The sequence below is a fragment of the Gouania willdenowi genome, unplaced genomic scaffold, assembly GCF_900634775.1.
Source record: "Gouania willdenowi unplaced genomic scaffold, fGouWil2.1 scaffold_359_arrow_ctg1, whole genome shotgun sequence".
In the NCBI taxonomy this organism is placed as follows: Eukaryota; Metazoa; Chordata; class Actinopteri; order Blenniiformes; family Gobiesocidae; genus Gouania; species Gouania willdenowi.
Window position 1 is genome coordinate 26,117 of NW_021145121.1, and position 25,243 is coordinate 51,359.

Genomic DNA, 25,243 nt, shown 5'->3' on the forward strand with positions numbered 1-25,243 from the left:
GCTAACTGTGCTACTGACAGCTAACCGTGTTAGCAGTGAGCTAACTGTGCTACTGACAGCTAACCGTGTTAGCAGTGAGCTAACTGTGCTACTGACAGCTAACCGTGTTAGCAGTGAGCTAACTGTGCTACTGACAGCTAACCGTGTTAGCAGTGAGCTAACTGTGCTACTGACAGCTAACCGTGTTAGCAGTGAGCTAACTGTGCTACTGACAGCTAACCGTGTTAGCAGTGAGCTAACTGTGCTACTGACAGCTAACCGTGTTAGCAGTGAGCTAACTGTGCTACTGACAGCTAACCTTGTTAGCAGTGAGCTAACTGTGCTACTGACAGCTAACCGTGTTAGCAGTGAGCTAACTGTGCTACTGACAGCTAACCGTGTTAGCAGTGAGCTAACTGTGCTACTGACAGCTAACCGTGTTAGCAGTGAGCTAACTGTGCTACTGACAGTTAACCGTGTTAGCAGTGAGCTAACTGTGCTACTGACAGTTAACCGTGTTAGCAGTGAGCTAACTGTGCTACTGACAGCTAACCGTGTTAGCAGTGAGCTAACTGTGCTACTGACAGCTAACCGTGTTAGCAGTGAGCTAACTGTGCTACTGACAGCTAACCGTGTTAGCAGTGAGCTAACTGTGCTACTGACAGCTAACCGTGTTAGCAGTGAGCTAACTGTGCAACTGACAGCTAACCGTGTTAGCAGTGAGCTAACTGCACTGACAGCTACTGTTAGCAGTGAGCTAACTGTGCAACTGACAGCTAACCGTGTTAGCAGTGAGATAACTGTGCAACTGACAGCTAACCGTGTTAGCAGTGAGCTAACTGTGCAACTGACAGCTAACCATGGTGCTGTCAATAGATTCAAAATATTGTGCGATTAATTAATTTTGTTCTGTGATTAATTAATCTAATTAATCTATTTTTAATCTCACCTAAAACTAGCTGAGAAATGCTCTCAATTAAATTACATTATTGTGGCAGATGGAAAGATTGATATATAACAAAGTGTCTTTATAAAGTCATTTATTGTTTGTTTTTAACCAACTTGAACCATTTCCATTCCTCTGTATGTGAGACGAGACCCAAAGGCTGCTGATACCTTTAGTTTAGACCATCAGGGGAGTATTGATGTGTACTTTTGTCCATCTCCAAATAATAGAAAATTGTAATAAAATAAAACATCAGGTCCAAATGTGGTGCTATAAGTTATCACATCATTAACAGTAAGAACAATTACTGTGTTTATTCTCTCCTTCAGATAATTTATAATAAATAAAACAGACCCATCAATCACAGCGCTGTAAATTAGCACATAACAAATAACGTTGTTCATCAAAAAATAAAGAACTGTAATAACATTAAGCAATCACTTCTAGTAGTAGTAGCCCCGCCCACATCTTCTACCACCGACAATGGTGGACTGTCAATCATTTATCAGAATCAGAAAGGCTTTTATTCTCCAGGTACAGTTTAGAACAGTAGGAATTTAACTTGGTCGTTGCAAAGGAAAGAACACACATCAACACACCGCGGCTGCCACTTTTGGCGCCATCATGTTTAGATGAGAAGTGGGATAAGAACAGGAGGAGAGAGAGGGAGCGGAGAGGGGGCGGGATCTCCAGTCGTTGGGGGGCATGGGCCACTTTGTTCATTTGTCCCTCATGGACTTATTCATATTGGCTCTGAACCCTGACATCTGGTCCAGTGTGGATTGGAGACACTGCCTGCTCAGTCTAAGGTAGTGTCCGTGGGGCCGCTATCCGTGCTAGCTGCTATATAGTTAGCATTGACGTGGAAAACCTCCGCTGGAGGCTTGAAGACCTCCGGTGATCCACTAACTCTTTCTTGCACAATTTGCACACAACTGGGTTTTAGTTTCCATCTGGTGTGAGTTTAACTAAAAGTAACGCTTTCAAAGGCTCTTCAGACTCTACTGTTGTAGCTGGTGCATCAGTATTATGGGTATACCAGGAACGTGTGCAATGGAGAAAGGTTCTGCGCTGTTTGCGGTGCAAAAAAACAAGTGATTAACGCGATTAATTTTTTTAGTGCATTTTTTTTCCTGTAATTAATTAATTGCAATTAACGTGTTAAAGGAGACATATCATTGTTTTAAATCCTTCCTTTTTACATATAAATCATACAGTTATGGTCTATATAAAGCAGAACTGCAATGCTTGGGTCTGAATTCCTCATTATTAAAGCTCCTCCCCTTTTCTGATGTGCTTCTAAGAGCAACTCGTTTTGGTGCTGTCTCTTTAAATGCAAATGAGACACTTCATACCCCGCCCCCTCTCGGTTCAACTCCACCCTGCTCGACCATTTTTGTAGTTTGATAGAAGAGATACGGCGATGTAGCGGAGCATAAACTTTTTATTCACACGTTATTTACACAATGTCAACAACGTTAGACTTGTCCATCCAGCCTTACATGTTCCAGCCAGAGTCTGACCCAGTGGAGCGAGATGAAAATGAAGATGATGAACCTGCAGAACCCTAACAAGTGAAGACGGTGCAACTGCTAATGCTAACAAAACAATGACAGGGACGTCTTATCACTTTTTAGCGTTATTTACAGCTTACCGAAGTGCTCTGTTCATCGTCTCCAAAGATAGAAGGAATTGAACCCTCAATCAGACAAAGTCTTTCTGTAAATCCTTCTTTATACTGGTGGAGGTTGATGAAGCAGTCATCATTGAAGTGCTTCACACACACAAAAATGACCTTACCCACAGATGTGGTACATTTCTATAAAAAATAAAACTCAACCAGACACTTTGAAAAGGTTCTGATGCTGGGAGACGGTGTAATGAAGCGTGTGGGTTACTACATCCAACAACCCAACATTTTGACTTATCCTCTCGTAACTTCTGCATCCTGGAGCTTGGACTACAAAATAAAAGCCAGAAATAAAAATGGCGGATTGCTCGAAGTGTTGGACCTGGAGTTGATGAACTAATTTAGCAGTTCTGCTGCAAATACTGTGATGTAATAGTTCAAAAAACGTAATAGAGAATAGAAAAATCTAAACAGATTGAAAAATATGATCAAAACAGAATATAAAGATATCAATGGAGCACCTGAAGAGACTAATTTGATTTTTTCTGTACTTCTAAACACTCTTAATATACAACAAAATGTATTTAAGGGCTAAAAAAGTGGATTTAACATGATATGTCCCCTTTAAAGTGACACCCCTATATATAATCAGTGACGTGCAGTCAGGGTAGGCAAAGTAGGCAGTGCCTACCCAAGGGTGAATTGATATTTTGATTATTTGTTTTAATTATAATATAATTATAAATTATTTTTCCATTTCCAATAGCCTACAGTACCTATAAGTTTGAAAGTGTCGGCATTTTGTGCTTTTCATAGCCCAAATTACAAAACAACACTATTTCCTGGAACAGCTGCACAGTCTCGCTCCGTTGTTTGGCATGAGGAGGCCACGCCCACTCCCAAATGCACGTTGCTGCTCTGCCTCTGTTTCCATTGCGTGTTTGCACATGCTCAGTCAGGTCCCCAAGATGAAAACCATTTACGTCCAAAGGCAGCTCTCTACGCTGCCTTTGGACGTAACCGTGCTATGCTAAATGCTATACGTACGTTCACAGTGCATTAGTGAATAGATGCCATGTGACCGCTGCTGCTACGTTCTCTAGCTCGTGGGAGGGATAACACTACAGTCAGGATGACAGCGCTAGAGATGATAGAGAAACTTTGTTTTGAGGAAAAACGACAGTTTTTAAAAGATGGAGACCAACACCTGAGCTACCAGACCTTCAGCAAAGATAAGGTCAGAACATTGTTGGTTCTTTCTACAGTGAATGGAACAAAAGGAAGGATTGACTTTGTGGATGTTCCTCACTGAGGATGTTCTGAGTTGTTGTTGTTGTCATTTTCTCCATGTTTCTGTGTTTCCAACACAAACAACAGATGTGCTGTTGTGTCATGAGATATATGTTGTTGGAGAGTATGGAGGCTATAGTAAATAATGTTTGTTTCTTTAATGGTGTTTATAATGTTGATTTTGTTAGATGATAAATACTTGTTCATGTGGATCTTATTGGGTTTGAGATGACTGTAAATTGTGCTATACAAATAAAGATGAATTGAAGTGAATTAACACTTGCCAACAGAAACATATGAAATTGTCATTGGTGTTGACATTGGTGGTCTCCATTTGGAACGCCCTGCCTACCCTAGTGGTCACAGCACGTCACTGTATATAACATATATATTACAGGTGTTAAAGGGTTAACTGGGTTATATATACTAGTACAGTGCCCATCAGAAGTATGTAATTATCAGTGATAGAGTACAGAAAAAATCTAATAAAGTAAAAGTACTGTTACTTTAATGAAATTTTACTTAAATAGAAGTAAAGTTACTGGTGTACAAATCTACTAGAGTAAAAGTAAAAAGTAGATCAATTAAAGTTTTTTTTTTTTTTTTTTGGGGGGGGGCAAAAATGTGTATAAATATCAAACTAGGTTCTTTTTTTGTTATTATTAGAGAACACCATTTCAAAATAAGGTGCATGAGAACAAGGCATGGTGTGGCTAACCTGGATAAATAAAATAAAATACACGTCAATTTGATGAAGTGTTTGTGTAAATACATCCCATAAAACATTTTACAGTAAGAGAATAATTCCTATCTTTAGGAATCTCTGAAAACAAGAAATGTGTACATTATGTTATATAAAGTCTATAAAACATTCTAGGTAGAATGTCAAAAACTTAGTATGCATCTATTTATTTAAAACAAACTGTCTAATGAACAGATTACCGTGAGAAAGAAAACATTAAAAAAATGCTGAATGAAATGAAAAATGTTTAGGATTTATAAAAAAAAACCTGGTGAGATAATGTTTCCACCTCCACGGCAGCTCTGACCCTGCCCTACGCACAAAATCATTGATCCCTGAGACTCCGCCTACCCTACCAGCCCTTTTTGACCAGCAAATAAAATATGCAGCCAAGTCACCAGAAAATAAACAGGGCTGTAGCCGAATACTTGAGCCTATTTTAATACTTTTACTATGATCAGAACAGTTGTTTTTAATTTATTATAAATAATAGTATTTGTTTTGCACTATGTTATTTAAGTTTGGATTGTTTACAGGTGCTGCTAAATTTTCTTATACTTTCTCAAAAAAGTGTAATAGTTAGTGTTGTTAAATGTTGCATTACATTTCACTTCATTTAAAAATACTTTGTATAGTGTTCATAGTTTATTAAAAGAAATTATGCTTCTAAATTTTTGTCTTTTTTTTGCTCTGTGATATCAAAAATGGAAGAGTTTTTTTTGAGTATTGGTATTGAGTTTGAAATTCTAGTATTGTGACAACCCTAACTGTATTATCGGTGTTAAAGGGTTTTATATATATATATATATATATATATATAAATGTATACCAGTTAAAGGGTTAACTGGGTTAATGCTTCACAGATTCAATAAAAGCACAAACAACCATCACAAACAGAAATATTACAACACTTTCACTTCCTGGTTTTCTTAAACCAGCTCATACTGGTTCTGCAGCAACTTCTGATTTTTGTGTTTTGTGATCATAATAAATCAGGATATACATTCACTCCAGTTGACCTTGTGAGCCCAAAGACTGCAGCTAATCATCACTGCTCTTCTCTATGGAGACCTCCATAACTGGTCTTCACTCACCGTCACTGTGGTCTCCTTGTTGTGTTTCCTTGTGGGAGACGTTGATCCTGGGCTCTGCAAGAGCGAGAAGGAGAAGTCACATTACGTGTGTGTGTGTGTGCGTGCGTGTGTGTGTGTGTGTGTTCCAGGTGATGATCTGGTACACTGTGTGGACCTCTATAACCAGTCTCAGTCTAAATAGTTTTAGGAGGTGGTGACGTCTAGTTTGGTGAGAAAGATTCTATGACCTTTGATCCCTGATGTTTAACATCTATAATAAATATGTCTATGTTCAGCAGATTTGGGGTCAATTAAAATTGTAATTGCGTAATTGATGATTAATTACAACTGAAGGTTGACTTTTTGCTATCAGTTTTGGTTTGAGCGATCTCAGCAATGGATGCACATGCGTCAAAGGACAGAAATGCAGATATTGTGTATTTGACGTGTGAAAGCAATGATGAGCGACTGACACTGACTCTCAAGTTGTAAAATCAAAGCGTGGTAAAATGAACTGCGAAAAAATTGTTTCTAGCTCGTTTCGTTCTTTTGTAATCAGCCGTTTAATAGAGCAAGTTTTACACAAATCTTCAGTTTCAGAACAAAAAGCTGAGAAAAAAGCCTTTTTGTAAAAAAAAAAATCCTGTCAGTGACTTTTAAGCTTTTTTTTGCTTTAGTGACAACTCTAACATCTGAACATTGTTTCCTTATATAAAACTAAAAAAAAAAAACACAGACCAGGCTTTTGATGATAAAATCATTTTTATTTATCTATCTATGTCAGAGTTGAATGGATTTCTTACTGTATTTTGGCGTTCCTCCAACTTTCTCACCCGTCAGTCTGCACACACATAACTTCCTCTTCATCCCTGACATGCAGAGTGTCACTGCTTACCCCGTTTTTTTATGGTTTTATCTCACAATCGCCACATTATCCATGAGTTCCACACTTGCTCTGGTCGGAGTGTGCGCTGCTGAGAACGTCAGCTCTGCACGTAGCACCATTTTCTGTCTCGTAAACTCCTTTCCTCTCTCCCTCTGAGCTCTGCTGAGCATGGATGATGTCCAAAGGTGTGCTACTATCTCCTACATGTCACCTATTATTTTGCTATCTGGCTCACAGGCTGGAGGTATTTTGTACCCACCTCCACACCCCCCTCCTCCCCCCGACACACAGGGATGACCCGTTTGGCCTGGTTAGTTTTTTTTTTTTTCTCTTGTCTGCACATGATGTCAAAGGTCAACACTACAAGAAGTGCAATCATTATGAGACAGTAATGCATGTTTTGTTATTGCAATAAAATAAATTGATTTATTTTATTGCTTAATAGTGACCATCACCAGCCCTCCCTAAGGAAGGGTAAGAAATCTTTTACTAGAGGGAGGATATAAAAAGGGAGAGCAGTGTTACACCTAAGTGGAAAGGGAGGGGGAGGGGAAAGGGAGCAGGGAGGAGAGACTCAAGGTAGGAAATAGAAAGGGTGGGGAGAATAGATTGTTTTACAGTGAGGGTGAGATGTGAAGTTGTACAACTTATTGTGCTTATTATGTTGTGTAATCAAGCCAGTATAGTGACAAGTGTGAAGCTTAGCTATAATGGTGGTGGCTGTGGACAGGGGGCATGAGTGAATGGTAGTACCTAAAGCAGGTATTTGGGATTAACGTGTCTAAAGTTAAGCCCAGTATGAGTTTTATCCCACATCCCAAGGCGTACCAGTGCATCGTATACCAGTATATGTGCAAAAAAACGCTACCGCAAACCCAGGAACTGTCCCGGGCCCGCAGATGCAGCCAGGCCAGCAGAAAGAGTGGGGGCCAGGGAGCCCCAGGCCACCCCCCCACGGCCGAGCAACCCCCCAGACGCCCCCAAGATCCCAGGCTGAGAGGCAGCCACCGCCCCCCACACACACATCCGAGGAAGCCCCAAGCAGCCGAGCAGCCAGCCCATCCCACCACCGACCCCAACCCCAAGGCCCCCTGCCACCGACCCCCACCCCCAACCCTAAGGCCCCCCGCCAGCATCCCGCCCCCCCACCCACCCACACCCAAGCACCCAACCCCCGAGGGGAGGGCCCAGAGAGCCCCCCGCCCGAGACCCCAGCAGCGGCGCCAAGGCCCACGTCCAGCAGACGGCCAGAGCCGCGCCAAACGTGCAACCAGCAGGCACTCGCCGGCGGGCCCAGAGCCAGCAGGGATCAGACCCCAGGCCAGAAGGACCCACGCCGAACCCACCCACCCGCCAGCCCGCAGATAGCAGGACAGACCTACCAAGCGGCCAATACCGACCTCAACCACCGGAACAGCTAGAGCCGCCCCCCAGCAAAGAGCACCACCCCGGAGTGCCGAGCAGCCCCGCCTCAACCCCGGCGCAGAGGCCAGCACCCCCCAGCGCGCCCACCCCCCACCTCGGTGCGGCAGGCCACCCCAGACCCACACGCCGCAAGGCGCGCCCCCAAGGCAACCAGGAGACGAGACAAGCACCAAGCCCCATCCGTAGGGAAGGGGTACCCCCACGCCCCACCAGTCCGGCACCGCCCGGAGTTTGGCCCGGTTAGTTGATGGTTTTATCTCACGATCACAACATTATCAATAATCCACTCAGGTCCACACATGTTCTGTGTTAGTATGTGGAGCTGTGAGCTGCTGGATACGTCACAATATCACTCTGTAGTGCCATAATCTCACTTCTTTTCCTGCTTCTTCCTCCTTTGCTGGGTAGCATCAGTGACTAATCTCTCATCTAAAGGTGCACTGCTGCCATCTTCAGGGCACAGTTGGTCACTACAACACCCCACAGCTTAGAAATTGATGAGACCTCCGCCAGGGTGTTTTCTAGTAATCCCCGTGAAAAAATGAAAATGACGAGTTATCTCGTCAATGGCACTGAGTGAGTTAATAACCCATTAAGGTAGCCAAGTAGTGGATTTGGCTACTACATCGAGAAAACAGCTCTCAAAGAGTCGGTGCCTCGCATTGGGAGACTGGGTCTCATGCACGCCAGGTACGGAGCAGACCGAGGTGCAGATCGCATCTGTGAGCCGAGTGAGCAGAGCACGACGGCTGCGAGACGGAGCACAGCGACTGGGAGATCGGATCTCGCCGTGAGGAGGGAGCGATACATGGCAGCGCACAGCAGCCACGAGACAGAGGTCTCGCTGCGAGGAACGAAGCAAAGCTAGGCGGCTGTGGACGCTGTTCTGCCCGGCAGCAGCAGCCAGCGAGGTGATCGCTGTTCGTGAGGATTGACAAAAACGAGGACGCTGACGTTGGCTTTCAGTGTGAAGAAGAATGTGTTTGTTCTTCAGAAGAGGACGACGTTTACCTGCGTGAAGACAGGGGTTCCTGCCTTGGCTGCAGGTCTGTAAGGTGGAGATAGGATTTGGGGTCTATGTGGCCCACCACATGTATGTATAATGCTACAACTCAAAGGTGACAATGTGTTAGCATGCACACTTACTCTGGGATAAATCAAATGCTTTGATTATCAATACCAAATGAGAGTGAAATATGTATGTATGAAATATGTGGGTGCGTCAGCCACTCAGCCCTTTAATAACCCGTTAAGGTTTGGTTACTACAGTAGTTATTAGAGTACTTCAACATGAATCATGGTCTGCTGCACCTCGTAAAGAGCAATTATTGTATTTATGGATTGGTTGTTTGAAGATAATTTTACCATTTAAAAAAAATAATAAATCAAGGGGTAGAGCCTTGATTTAAGTGTGTGTGAATGCGATCCAAATTTATCTTCACGTTAGTATTTAAATGTAGAGTTTTTAGTAGTAAATATCAGTGGCTGCCCCCTATGGGTTGAATGCTGCTATTACAAAAGAAGTTTTCTATTGGCTGAAATTAGATCAGTCACTGTTGGCCCCACCCCCCATCAAAGATGGAGGAAAGACCGGTTTCCTTAGTGAGCACTGATTGACAGGTGTGTGTGTGTGGTGTGTGTGTGTGTGTGTGTGTGTGTGTGTGTGTGTGTGTGTGTGTGTGTGTGGTGTGTGTGTGTGTGTGTGTGTGTGTGTGTGTGTGTGTGTGTGTGTGTGTGTGTGTGTGTGTGTGTGTGTGTGTGTGTGTGTGTGTGTGTGTGTGTGTGTGTGTGTGTGTGTGTGTATGGGTGGAAGAGTCTTTTTTGTGCATCCAATGCTTTGGATAATTAAGAAAAAAAAGAGTTCCCGTAGAAAATGCAGATGAGCTCGTCTCCCAGAGAGCCTCTACAATCTTTTACGTATTTCTGTCACCTCTGCTTCATGTGAGACAGTTTTTCCTGCGTACGGCGCGTTAAAACATACCTGAGAAACAGAAAAGAAAACCCTCGACTCAGCAATCATGCCTTCCTGTCCAAACAAGCAGAAACAATAACAAACGTTCTCCTTTTTTCAATGGTTGTTCTCAGATCCAGCTCAAACATTCAGACACAGAACCTGAATGTTCTCAGCTCATGATTCATGTTCTCACACTGTACAGACCAACACTCTGACATGATCTGACTGTTCACACTGTACGTTCATACACGACACGTCGGGCTCTTGTTTCCGGAAATGCAACGTACAAATTAGAAGAAGAAGAATTCTGAAGCGTCGCCATTAAAACAGAAGAAGAAGAAAAACCTGGAAGTGCAGAGACACTAATTTCAGCAAAAAGAGCTTTAAAAAAAGAAAAGATGGTGATGTGATGGACCAGGAACTGGATGAACAGACGTGGGCAGTACAGACTGTCAGTTATACAGACACAGTCCTTTACAGTAAGACGGTCTGCGGCACTGCTTCATCTGTGAGATACGCTCATGAGTAGAGTCTGGATTTATAACATGTTTGATTTTATTACAAGCTATGATTGTTGATCAGGAGCTGGTTGTGATACTCATGTATACTACACCATGTATACTACACCATGTATACTACATCATGTATACTACACCATGTATACTACATCATGTATACTACACCATGTATACTACACCATGTATACTACATCATGTATACTACACCATGTATACTACATCATGTATACTACATTATGTATACTACATTATGTATACTACATCATGTATACTACACCATGTATACTACACCATGTATACTACATTATGTATACTACACCATGTATACTACACCATGTATACTACACCATGTACACTACACCATGTACACTACACCATGTACACTACACCATGTATACTACATCATGTATACTACATCATGTATACTACATCATGTATACTACATCATGTATACTACATCATGTATACTACACCATGTATACTACACCATGTATACTACACCATGTATACTACATTATGTATACTACACCATGTATACTACACCATGTACACTACACCATGTACACTACACCATGTATACTACATTATGTATACTACACCATGTATACTACACCATGTATACTACACCATGTATACTACACCATGTACACTACACCATGTACACTACACCATGTACACTACACCATGTATACTACACCATGTATACTACACCATGTACACTACACCATGTATACTACACCATGTATACTACACCATGTACACTACACCATATATACTACACCATGTATACTACACCATGTACACTACACCATGTATACTACATCATGTACACTACACCATGTATACTACATCATGTATACTACATTATGTATACTACATTATGTATACTACATCATGTATACTACACCATGTATACTACACCATGTATACTACATTATGTATACTACACCATGTATACTACACCATGTACACTACACCATGTATACTACACCATGTATACTACACCATGTACACTACACCATGTACACTACACCATGTATACTACACCATGTATACTACATCATGTATACTACATCATGTATACTACATCATGTATACTACATCATGTATACTACATCATGTATACTACACCATGTATACTACACCATGTACACTACACCATGTATACTACACCATGTACACTACATTATGTATACTACACCATGTATACTACACCATGTATACTACACCATGTATACTACACCATGTATACTACACCATGTACACTACACCATGTACACTACACCATGTACACTACACCATGTACACTACACCATGTACACTACACCATGTACACTACACCATGTATACTACACCATGTACACTACACCATGTATACTACACCATGTACACTACACCATATATACTACACCATGTATACTACACCATGTACACTACACCATGTATACTACATTATGTATACTACACCATGTACACTACACCATGTATACTCCACCATGTATACTACATTATGTATACTACACCATGTACACTACATTATGTATACTACACCATGTATACTACACCATGTATACTACACCATGTATACTCCACCATGTACACTACACCATGTATACTCCACCATGTATACTACATTATGTATACTACACCATGTACACTACATTATGTATACTACACCATGTACACTACACCATGTATACTACACCATGTATACTACACCATGTATACTACATTATGTATACTACACCATGTATACTACACCATGTACACTCCACCATGTACACTACACCATGTATACTACACCATATATACTACACCATGTATACTACACCATGTACACTCCACCATGTATACTACACCATGTATACTCCACCATGTATACTCCACCATGTACACTACACCATGTATACTACACCATGTATACTACACCATATATACTACACCATGTACACTACACCATGTACACTACACCATGTACACTACACCATGTACACTACACCATGTACACTACACCATGTATACTACACCATGTATACTACACCATGTATACTACACCATGTATACTACACCATGTACACTACACCATGTACACTACACCATGTACACTACACCATGTACACTACACCATGTATACTACACCATGAATACTACACCATGTATACTACACCATGTATACTACACCATGTATACTACACCATGTATACTACACCATGTACACTACACCATGTATACTACACCATGTACACTACACCATGTACACTACACCATGTACACTACACCATATATACTACACCATGTATACTACACATGTACACTACACCATGTACACTACACCATGTATACTATACCATGTATACTACACCATGTATACTACATTATGTATACTACACCATGTACACTACACCATGTACACTACACCATGTATACTACACCATGTATACTACACCATGTATACTACATTATGTATACTACACCATGTATACTACACCATGTACACTACACCATGTACACTACACCATGTATACTACACCATGTATACTACATTATGTATACTACACCATATATACTACACCATGTATACTACATTATGTATACTACACCATGTATACTACACCATGTATACTACACTTTGTATACTACACCATGTACACTACACCATGTATACTACACCATGTATACTACACTTTGTATACTACACCATGTATACTTCACCATGTATACTACATTATGTATACTACACCATGTATACTTCACCATGTATACTACATTATGTATACTACACCATGTATACTTCACCATGTATACTACATTATGTATACTACACCATGTATACTTCACCATGTATACTACATTATGTATACTACACATGTATACTTCACCATGTATACTACATTATGTATACTACACCATGTATACTACACCATGTATACTACATTATGTATACTACACCATGTATACTTCACCATGTATACTACATTATGTATACTACACCATGTATACTTCACCATGTATACTACATTATGTATACTACACCATGTATACTACACCATGTATACTACATTATGTATACTACACCATGTATACTTCACCATGTATACTACATTATGTATACTACACCATGTATACTTCACCATGTATACTACATTATGTATACTACACCATGCACAACACACAATCTAGCAGAGACTAGCACGATCCCACAAAATAGACGAACGAGTCAAAAATCGGCTCTAAATGGGCCAAAAATAGCAATCGTGTAAATGACTCCCGTTAAGATTTACTGTCTGATTATTAGCAGGTGAAAGAGTGGCTGTCAGGGGTTCAATAGGTCACTTTTGCTCATTATTTTTATAGTTGCCATTGCCTTGTGGTCACTTGTATTATGCTTAACTAATTTGTTAAATATTCTTTGTCCAATTTCAGTTAAAACTACATTTAAATCTAACATTCTGTGTTGCAAAACACAGATGAGAAACTCCTTATAAAAGTTAGGGTTAGGGTTATATATATATATATATATATATATATATATATACATATTTTTTTTAATTATCAGCACCCCCACATATAAATCACGCACCCCCTTAGCACCGGGAGAAATAAAATCCTGGCGCCGTGCCTTAAGTAGGCGAGGAGGAAGTCTGGGCCTCACTGCTAAGGATGCTGCTGTGTGTGCTTATACTGGGCCTCATGTTGTGTGTTAGTAAGCCAACAAGGTGTGTGATGTTAGCATGCTAACAAGGTGTGTGATGTTAGCATGCTACCAAGGTGTGTGATGCTAGCATGCTAACAGGTTTGTGACGCTAGCTACAGCATTACCTGAGGCTCTGAGCTGCTCTTCCTAACACTGTTCCAGTTCCTCTCAGGGTTGAATCCAATCACTGGAGAAACAGACGAGACCAACGTTTACACAATAAAACAGTTACAAAAACAAAATGAAATATTTTACTGAACTAAAAGTTTGAACTCTATTCAAACTTAATTCATATTCACTTTCTTTTTTCCTAGATTATTTTTTGTCATTATAATAAACTAACATTTTCCTTCTCTTTCCACTGCACCATTTATTGATCTGAAATGAACACAAATGGTTTAATGATGATTATCAATCAGTTATGAGCTTGCTTTAAATTGGAGACATCAAAATGAAGCTAAAGCACAAAAATACAAATATTTGGATTGATCATAGACCTTGGTTGTTAACAGTTGTTAACTGAGACCTTTAGATGTGTCCCTGCTCCAGGAGGACTTTAATCCAGGTGAGATGAGGTTCAATGGTTCCTTGTAGAGTAAAGGTTACAGACCCCTGACCAGGGGAAGAGGGTTAGGAGACCCCACTATCAGAGCTGGACCCTCTGAATCTTATTCATGGGGTGAAACGATGCTAAGTTGGTTATGCTAATGGAAACTTAATTCAAGTACAGCATTTCTGCAAAATAAAATAAAAAAACATGTAACCTGTTGTTATGTTTTGCTGTTATTTATTAAAACATTTGTTACGTCTTTTAAAATAATATAAAATAAAATATTGCCACTAAAACATCAAAACATTTTGCAAACATCATTTAACTACGATAAGTCAACTATTCATCAGCATGGCTTGAAAAAAAAAAAAGGGTGTGACCAACTGAGAAAGTTAGTGTGAAGCCCTGCAACAACATCATCTACTCAATGATACAGATTATTTTTCTTCGATGTTTACAGTAGAGCACACATACTACACACTGTTGCACACAACAATGTCAGGAAGTTTGCTGTGTCCTAAGACGACGAGTATGCAAAGTCCGCATTTGTGCACTGGGTCCTAACCTGGTCCATGAGTCCGTACGCAGGAGTTCACAAGTACAGAGTGTGTCTACTTAGATGTTAGAAACGCCCTTGACGACAACACAGTGATTTCAAACAGGTGTGTTGGACACATCTAAAAGGAGGACTGGAGATGTCCACCCTGGTCTAAAGGCACAAAGTCACCAGCAGGTGGTGCTGTAGAAGCAGCTCATAGAGCTGAACACATGAAGCAGTGATTCACAAACTGAACCACAATCACAATATTGATCCCTTCCAAAAATTCAATCATGTGTTTCATTAAAATCCATTTCTGAAACGCTGAATCATTTTGGAAAATAATCTAATTGTAATTTTTTTCCTCAATATTGCGATTGCAATTTAATATGCAATTATTTTTTCAAGAGCTTCTTGTCATGTATTTTTTAATGTATAATTTAATAACAACATTAAAGCAAACAAATCTGTGGCTTTACCTCTTCAACATTAGGGCAGTATAAATAACTTTTATATTAACAAAACACTAAAAACACTAAACCAACTATCTAAACAATACACATACATAATCAAATCAAGCATATAAAACAACTTGACAATGAAAAATTGTACAAAAGTGGATGTGACAGGAAGTAGATGTGACAGGAAGTGGATGTGACAGGAAGTGGATGTGACAGGAAGTAGATGTGAGCAGGCGCTTTGTGCTCCTCTGGAATTTTAGGATAATTCAGTGCCTTAGGCTCTAAAGGTCAGGAGGAGAACCTGGTACCTGGTGGGAGGGAGGTCCTGTGACGGAGGGAGTTGTTGGGTGTCCCTGGAGCACTGGATGGTTTCTCCCATGTGGTCTCTGAGAACACAACATTCTCTATTATATATTATTACGAATAACTAATCTTATTGTTTTGAATTCACTTCTAAATAAATATAAACAAATACTTTTTTAAAGCACACTGTGCTAATAATTAACAAAGCAGACTAACATTTGGATACATTTCATTTTCTGGTCCCATAAACAATGATGTTCACTTCCAAATATAAATACCCCATTGGGTACATGCACATAAAAACTAATAGTTCATATGATATTATATATTACACTGAGTAAATATGTATCTGACTGAAAAGTGGACGCACCATTAGGGCCTCTGAAGCTGGATCAGTATATCCTGATATGTGTGCGTTAGCTTCAGCTAACCAAACATTCTCTGTACTATGAAGCAGGATATAAACACACTGACGAACCCAGGTGATTTCAGCCTGGCTACGTGCAAACTCCTGTGGCAGGGGGCGGAGTTAGCAGCGTCAGACCAATCACAGAGAAACTGTAGAGAGCAACTTTCATCACTATTGAGGAATAATTCGTAAAATAATGAAAAATTAAAATCCAGAATGAATGATAATATGAATCAATATTAACATATGGAGGATAAACAGACACTATTAAAGCTCACACCTTGTCTGTGTCTCTGATGCTCAACCTACATCATAAGGTGGAATATATTTATATTTTATACAGCCTGGATTATTATTATTCTATCCCACAGTGGTCACATGGTCAGCACCAGCTTCAGGGCTGGATATGATCTGAGTGAGTATAAAAGCCCCGCCTCCTTATGATGAAGGCTGAGCATCAGAGAAACTGACTGCACGTGTGTGCTGTAATAAAGTCAAACTGTTTATTCTCCATCAATTAATATTGATTAATCTCGTCAATAACAGGGTCAGCAGCGTCCTTTTCTTTTTAATTCTTCATATGTCTAAAGAATTATTGGTAACACTTTATTTAAAGGTGTATACATAAGGTTGTCATTATAATTATACATGACATCTGTCATTAGCATTGATAAGGAAACGTTTCACACATTATGTTTTGGACCATGTCATGATATTTTAACATGACCATCACAATGTAAATCATCTGAAGCATATGAAATGTTAAATTAATAACAGTAGTCGTTATATTAACACAGTTTAGCATGTTTAGAATGTTTGAGTCAGTTTAAAGTCAGTAATGTCACGTAAACAGAGTGAATAGCAATGAAGGCTGTAAATATGCTAATGTGCTGCTGCTATTCCCATTGGTGGCTAAACTAAGCTCACATTCTTATTTCCTACCATTGTTTGTGGTGTTGACGTAGTAGCGCCGCCCTTGTGGAGACATGTAGCAGTTCCAGTGATGAGGAAGATCATCTCTGAGCTCTTCAACAGGACGCTGACTCAGCAAAACACAAAAGATCAATAAACAACAGTGTTTCAACAATGACATAAAGAGGCGTCTACACACACATACATGTGATACACACTATAGCACACACATACCAACAACAGTGATGTTCATATCAAATGTACTTGTTGATAATAAATACTTAAACTTCAAGAGTAACTAAAGCCTCTTTTTTTCTGCTGAATATACATGTATTATTGTATTAAATAGTTCTGTTGATTGATCCTAGTCCAACTTTTAACATTTTAGTAAAAGTATTTTAATTTTGTGTATTTAGTAGTAAAATATCAGAGTCACTGCCGACGCTGCTATTACAATAGAATGTTTCTATTGGCTGAGAAAGATTATTGTGACCATCATCAATGGTCATTGTTGGCCCCGCCTCTCCTATAAAAGCTGAGAGGAGGGAGCAGGGTTTCCTCCAATCACAGCCCTCAGTGAACACTGACTGACCAATCATCATCTCCACTGTCTTTAGAACGTTGAGCTCCAGGTAGTTCTGACTGCACCAGGACACCAGCCGGTCTGTCTCCACCTGTAGGAGGACTCCATCATCTCCTCCATCATCTCCTCCATGGAGATGATGGAGTCAGACTGACTGGTGAGAGGAGGAGCAGCTGTAGTCATTGAGTCCTGTGGTCCACAGATGTAGTGATACATCTCAGCTGTAAACTCATTGTGCAGGGTTGACCGGTTGCCACAGTAGGCGTGTCTTACTGCTCCAGGAACCCCGCCCATGATCAAAACATTTTTTGAATTCCCCCCCTAGTGGCAGGTCAGCAGAAAGCATGGATTTAGTGACTCTATTTGTCTGTGGTTCATGTATCAATACAGTCCTGCTATAGAGGAGTGGATAGTTTGACCCTGAGCTATTATGAAATATTAATAACTGCTACCAAGCATTATTATTACTCTTTATAGAGGTGGCACCCCAAACAATTACAGATATAAATTTATAATATAATCTAAATATCTACACAGATTTATGTTTTATTTTTTTTTACAGCAGAAGTGATTGAGTTATTTTTTACTGTATGTAATGTATAGCTATAACACACACACACTCACACACACACGCACACGCACACGCACTCACACTCACACTCACACACGCACACGCACACACACACACGCACACACACTTCTGTGTGTTGTACATCAATGCAGATCATTGTACTGCAGCTGACAGAGACACTATGTTCCAGTGAAGAACAATAAAACATTTGTCTCATCTACAAGTTAGCACGTAGCCACTGACACACACACACACACACACACACACACACACACGGTTGTGACACAGCAAAATGCACTTAAACACCTGAACAAACAACACGTAGACCTGTCACCATGTTTAGTTGCATTTTTCAGAAGACATACAGCAACGGTTTATGGTTTCAGAATTAGAATCAGAATCAGAATCAGAATCAGCTTTATTGACCAGGTACAGTTTAGAACAATACGAGGAATTTGACTTGGTAGTTGCAGTGAAAGGAGACACATCAACACACCGGAGCAGCCATTTGCGGCGCCCACATATTTAGGTGAAAAAAGGGATCAATAACAGGAGGAGAGGAGGGGTGAGGGGATAAAAAACTTCCAGTTTGAAACTGATTTCCCTAAACAGAGAAAACAGTGTGAAACCAGGAAAAAAACCACCTCCGCAAACATAAATGAAAGCATGACACAGTCAAACAACTCGAGACAAGGCATGTGGGAAGGGTTGGGTGGGAGGTTGGCTGGGGGAGGGGGTCAGGTGGGAAGAACAACAGGAGTCCAGCCGTTTGGGGACATGGGCGTGCTGCCAGTCGGCGCTGCAACCACGCCTCCATGCAGCTGAGGATGGGAGGTGGGGAAAGATGGCCAACGAGGCATTTGAAGTTGAAGACCTGTAGCTGCGTTACTGACAACCAGATGACGTGTGGAAAAGTTCAGCATCAACAGTTCCAGGTGGGAATGTAGGGAAGGAGCGGGGGGAGGGAGTGGGGGTAAGAGCCGCCGTCTGCAGAAACTTCCTGGTGATAAGAGATGAGACAACCTTGGCTTTAGCCTTGGCTAGCTGGGGAGCTGAAAGGGAAATAAACAATGTGATTTGATACAGGCTATGTTAATTTCCAATAGCCTTCTGTCCTGGGTCTCTCTGCTGTAATCCAATGAATGGCCTAGTTTCCACTTCCAAGCCGGGTCTCCAACTTCTCCCAGTTGTTATCATAACGCGTAGACGATCCATAAGCAGCTCTTGCTTTTGATATCGATCAACACATGAGTCTGAGTGTTCAGAGCCCTGCTACATCCTTCAGAAATCACTGGCAGCTTTTCCAAAACAGTCGCCAGCGTAGTACGGACTTTACGATAGATTAGGAAGCCACCAGCTCTGATCAGCAGCATGCCTACTATCATTATTCCAATCATGTAGATGTCCTCCACGTCTTCCACGGAAAGGATGGACAGACACACAACTCGCCACTTGTTGCAAGGGTCAAGTGTGTATCCAGCCGCAAAAGTCCCGCTTGGACATGCGGGTTCACCCCGGTTTGGTGTATATGCTCCGCAAATTCTGTGTGATATAAGAATATACTGTATAATGTAAATCAGCTAGCGTACGATATAACATAAGTTCTTTAGTCCTGGTACCTGGATGGACTAGTCCTGGTATTGCGTCACCTAGTCCTAGTACCATGTTGACAAGTCCTAGTATTAAGTGGACTACTCCTGGTACCACGTGGACTCATCCTGGTACCTTGTGGACTAGTCCTCGTTCCAAGTGGACTAGTCCTCGTACCACGTGGACTAGGGACTTGTCTTTGGGTGTACTCACACTGGTAACCAGGGCCGTTCCTAACCAGCTCTGTACATGTGTGAAACCATGGGGGGCCATTGTCTGGCCTGCGTAGGTGTGAACTGCACCACAGGGGGGTTAACGGCCCGATGGTCCTGCTAGAAGAGGTGGTCCAAACAGCGTGCCAGAGTGGCACGGTTGGCCACGCATGCGCACACACAACTCGACTCGACCCGCTCGCAAAATGTGATGACGTTGGTACCGCGCGACGCTTTACGGCACATAAACATCCGCATTCCGCAATGATAGCGGTGTCAGAAGTGCTCGTTAGCTGATGAAAAGTTCAGAGTTGGCGTTTCCTGATATATATGAACAACACCACAGAGAACTCATGGATGAAGAGGACAACATGACAGTCAGGACTTCTCTTTGTTCAGCCGACAGCAGGACAGTAACGGAGTGTAGCAGCTCATCATCAGGTCCAGGTATTTCCGAGTGTATAAATATACATATAAACACATATTACTGGTATATTAACCCATATAATCCAGAAAATATAGAAATGGGACATTTTACTGCTGCAAATGTGTAACATATTACTGGTATTTTGTGGACAGGACACATGTGGTTGGCTATTATATAACCCAGAAAAAATGGAAATGGTACATTGTACTGCTGCTAATGTATAAATAATATAAATATATATATATAAATGGTGTTTCAGTGTTCTGGGACACATACTCACTAACTCTGTAGAATGAAAACAAACACAGTGTCTTGAGGAGCAAAGTGTAGTGTATTAATTTATTCATCTAAATGTAACCAAAAACAGAACATCACAAATACAAGCCCAAATAAATGAAATGTCTGAAAGAAAGGTCATAATTTTCCAAACAAAAATCAATAAGCCAGAAATAAAGTGCAACCATTTGCAAAATGTAACATGAACCTTAAAAACAAAACATTTAAACATTGGAAGTACAAGGATGGGAATATTATGACAGCAGAACCTGGAACAAGACTGTAAACTATTTATTTATTTTTAATCTTATTTTATTTCTCTTCTTAGGTCGTGTCGTGTTAGTGAACATGTGATAATACCAATTATCAGTATGTGGAGTTCCTGTTAGTCCTGCACAACTATAATGAATTGATCAGAAATCTACACGTGTCCTGTTCTCAAAATACCAGTAATATGTTTCATTGAGAATAGTATTACTGATACCATCATTCAACCAATCTGTGTCTTAAAACAACACAAATAATCACTGACTACAGAACCTCTAGCACCAGTTTAACTTTGCTGTGCCTGTGAAGCTCTGTCTGTTTCATGTAGCACAGCGGTGCTCCGTGAAAACGTGATCAGCTTTAATCATCTTCACCTGCTCAGTGTTAGGCAAGGCAAGGCAAATTTATTTGTATAGCGCATTTCATACACAAGGCAACTCAATGTGCTTTACATAAAACATTCAACTGTTTAAATCAATAAGAACATTTAAAATCATCAGTAAAATCAATTCAAATCATCAACAAACACATGACATCATCATCATGACCAAAAATCTCTCTCAATCATACGCAGTAGAGAAAAAAAGTGCCTTTAACTTTGATTTAAAAATGTTACAGCATAACAACTAAAAGCAGCATCACCATGGTTACTGTGAGCTCTGGGCTCCACTATCTGACCTGACAGTCTCCTCTGAGGCTGACTGGGAGCCAGTGTAATGTGTTCTGACCTCTTTGTTCTGGTTCAGACCTGAGCTGCAGCGTTCTGAACCAGCTGTAGATGTTTGATGAAGACCATTACAATAGTCCAGTCTGCTGGAGATAAAAGCATGGACCAGTTTCTCCTGATCTTTCTGAGTCATTAAACCTTTCACTCTGGAGATGTTCTTTTGGTGGTAGAAGATGTTTTTGTGATAGATTTGATCTGATGCTGAATGTCAGATCTGAGTCAATCAGAACACCAAGGTTTTTGACTTGGTCTTTATCTTCTAAAGATCCAGACTCAGATACTTGCTGACAGCAGTCCTCTTTTCATTGTTACCAAAGACAATCACCTCCATCTTGTCATGGTTTAGTTGAAGGAAGTTTTCACTCATCCATCAGTTTACTTTTTCTAAACAGTCACACAACACCTCAATGGGACCATAGTCATCTGGGTTCAGTGATAGATATAGTTGTGTGTCATCTGCGTAGCTCTGATAATCAACCTTACAGTTGTGTAAAATGTGTCCTAAAGGAAGCATATAAAGGCTAAACAGAAGAGGTCCAAGAACAGATCCCTGAGGAACCCCACAGGACATTGGTAATCTGTCAGATTCAAAGTTTACAATGTTTACAAAATAACTTTGATCCTCCAAGTAGAACTTAAACCATTACTTTAACATTTAGTCCAACCCATGTTTACAATCTGTGCAACAACATTGTATGATCTACAGTGTCAAATGCAGACTTAGATCCAATAGAATGAGAACAGATACTTTTCCTGAATCAGTGTTCAACCTTATGTCATTGATCACTTTGATCAGATCAGTTTCTGTGCTGTGATGAGAACCAAAACCTGACTGAAATTTATCAAATATTTTGTTGAATGTTAAGAATTGACTCAGTTGGTTGAAGACCACCTTCTCAATGATCTTGGCCATGAATGGAAGGTTCTGATTGGTCTATAGTTAGCCAGTATAGAGGCATCCAGTGTTCTCTTTTTAACAGAGGTTTAACAGCAGCTACTTTCAGGGATTTTGTTACGGTGCCTGATTGGAATGATCAGTTAATTATCTGATACTAATCAGTGATAAATGACTTTACAACAGTTTTAAAGAAGTTTGAGGGTTTTGTGTCAAGGCAACACGTTGATGGATTCAGCTGCTGAACAGTTTCCTCTATTGTTTTTGGGTTCACTGTAACAAACTCTAACATTGTAGTTGACTCCTCCCTCAGTGGTTGAAGCTGTTCAAGCTTTTTGTGATTTTGCTGTTTGTTCTGATGTTTGACCTTATTGATTGTATTTTTTCATTGAAATTTACAGCAAATTCATTACATTTTCCAGCTGAGTAATTCAGGGGCTATCTGATCTGGGGGGGTTGTGAGCTTTTCAATTACAGAAAACAACGTGTGAGAGTTGTTGACATTTGTTGGCAATTTTTTGCCAATTTTTTGGCAATAATTTCAGAAAAGTATTGCTGCCTTGCTTTGAACAAGCCATCATTGAATTTTCACAGACTTATTTTGTATAGTTCTAGATTAATTTGGAGTTTTGTTGATCTCCATTTACGCTCAGCTCTTCTACAGTCAGATTTCAAATTCTGCATTATCTCAGTCCTCCTCAAGGGTTTTCTGTGTGTTTGGTTTTCTCTTAGTTTTGATTGGAGCCACCACATCTATGACATCACAGACTTTTGTATTAAACTCATCCAAAAGATCATCAAACTGTCTCAGCACTCAATGTTGGTGTCATGCTATGGCTTCCATAAACTGTGCACTTGTGTGTCATTTATGTATCTTTCTTTAGACACACAGAAGTAGAGGAACAGATGTTACAGTCTCTAGGTCAAAAAAGACACAGAGAGAACTGTTAGAACTGTTTTGCCTGGCTAACTAAGAATAACTCAGTCCGTGTTGTTTTTAGTTCTTTTATTCCAGCGTTTTGTCCGTGTCTCATAGGTTCACATTCATAGTCAGCTAGCTACCTCAAGTGCAGCCATTTCAGTGGGAACTTCCGGTTTACAAAAATAAAAGTCCGTTGGAGCAAACGTTATTAGAATGTTACATTCTAACATCTCATCAGAGCTACAGTAAAATGTATGTTGAAATAATGAATTAATAAAAAATAACTAATGAAACACAATAATGAAAACAATCAAAGTTTATACTTAATTGATTTTTTTTTTTTAAATAAGCAATGAAAAATGTTAATATTTTTTTTCTATTTAGAGAGTGCACGGCTTATTAGCCAGAACATTGTTTTGTTTTGTTGTTTTCCTAAAAAGATGTTTTGTTTTCTTTGTTTTTAACTTCAGTGTATTACATGGTGTTACTTTAGTCCTGACTATGAGGGACAAAAGTAACAAAGTGCAACAACTAGTCAATGTCAAATCCCACATTACACAGAAGATAGGATCATTTAAATCAGGTTAATTTAAACTAAAATGATCAGAACTTAATTAATAAACCTGATCAGATTCAGTAAACCATTGATCCCTGAGAGGAAATCAGGTGACATTAATGTTGTTCTCATACATCTTTATATGTAATATAATAATTAAAAGGAGACGTCAGAATAATACATGACACTACAACTTATATCTACCTTTTAATCATATGTACTTTATTTTTGTTTAATTATGAGGTTTTTTTATTCATTATTATTTGTTTTGTATCCTCACAGAGTTTAAAAACTAATATTTTCTTTAAAAATGATAAATATTTCTTAAAATGAAATTGAAAAAATTAAAGTGGAAAAAAAACGGAATTTGGAAAAAAAATAAAACTGAATTTGGCGAAAAATAAACGGATTTTATAGGGCCCTACACGGTGGTGGCATATACCAACCGCCAAGGTGGTTTGCGCTCACATCGGTTGCTGCTGCTGGCACGCAAACTGATCCTGTGAGCTGCGATCATCTCTGCTCACTGAGGGCGACATACAGTACGTCCCAGGGGTCCTGAACATAGGCGCAGACCTGTTGTCCAGGGGCGTGTCGGTTGTACAAGGAATGGAGGTTACAACACTAGTGGTGCAACCAGTCGTGGGCCCGTTACGAATGGGCCAAGGTGGTTCTGTTTGCCGTGGGGGGAAACAAGCAGCGCGCAATGTTTTTTTTTCCCTGCGTGGCACAGATGCTCCCCTCGGCGTAGACGCACTAGTGCAGGGATCTGCTGTCACAGGCAGGGGGAACAAACTTCCACCCACACCCAGAATGCCAGAGGCTGTGGGTTTGGCCCCTGAATGGCTCCGTTTGTCAGCCGTGGACTCTCAACGCTGGGATTTCCACTATCGGGTGCCCGGGCCTC

General features: G+C 40.3%; 1 protein-coding gene across 4 annotated transcripts in view; it reads right to left on the reverse strand.

Moving 5' to 3' along the window:
• The window catches only part of LOC114459850 (growth arrest-specific protein 7-like), an 80,552-nt gene that overhangs the window by 25,501 nt on the left and 29,808 nt on the right, over window positions 1–25,243 (reverse strand). For 2 of the 4 annotated variants that reach the window (XM_028442001.1, XM_028442003.1), the window contains exon 5: window positions 5,682–5,735. The exons of 1 other annotated variant lie outside the window; for it this stretch is intronic. In XM_028442001.1, coding sequence (XP_028297802.1) covers window positions 5,682–5,735 — 54 coding nt within the window. Of the gene's footprint in view, window positions 1–5,681; window positions 5,736–14,262; window positions 14,325–15,994; window positions 16,073–17,340; window positions 17,438–25,243 lie in introns of those variants that run through there. One more of the 4 variants, XM_028442004.1, reaches the window with a different exon arrangement.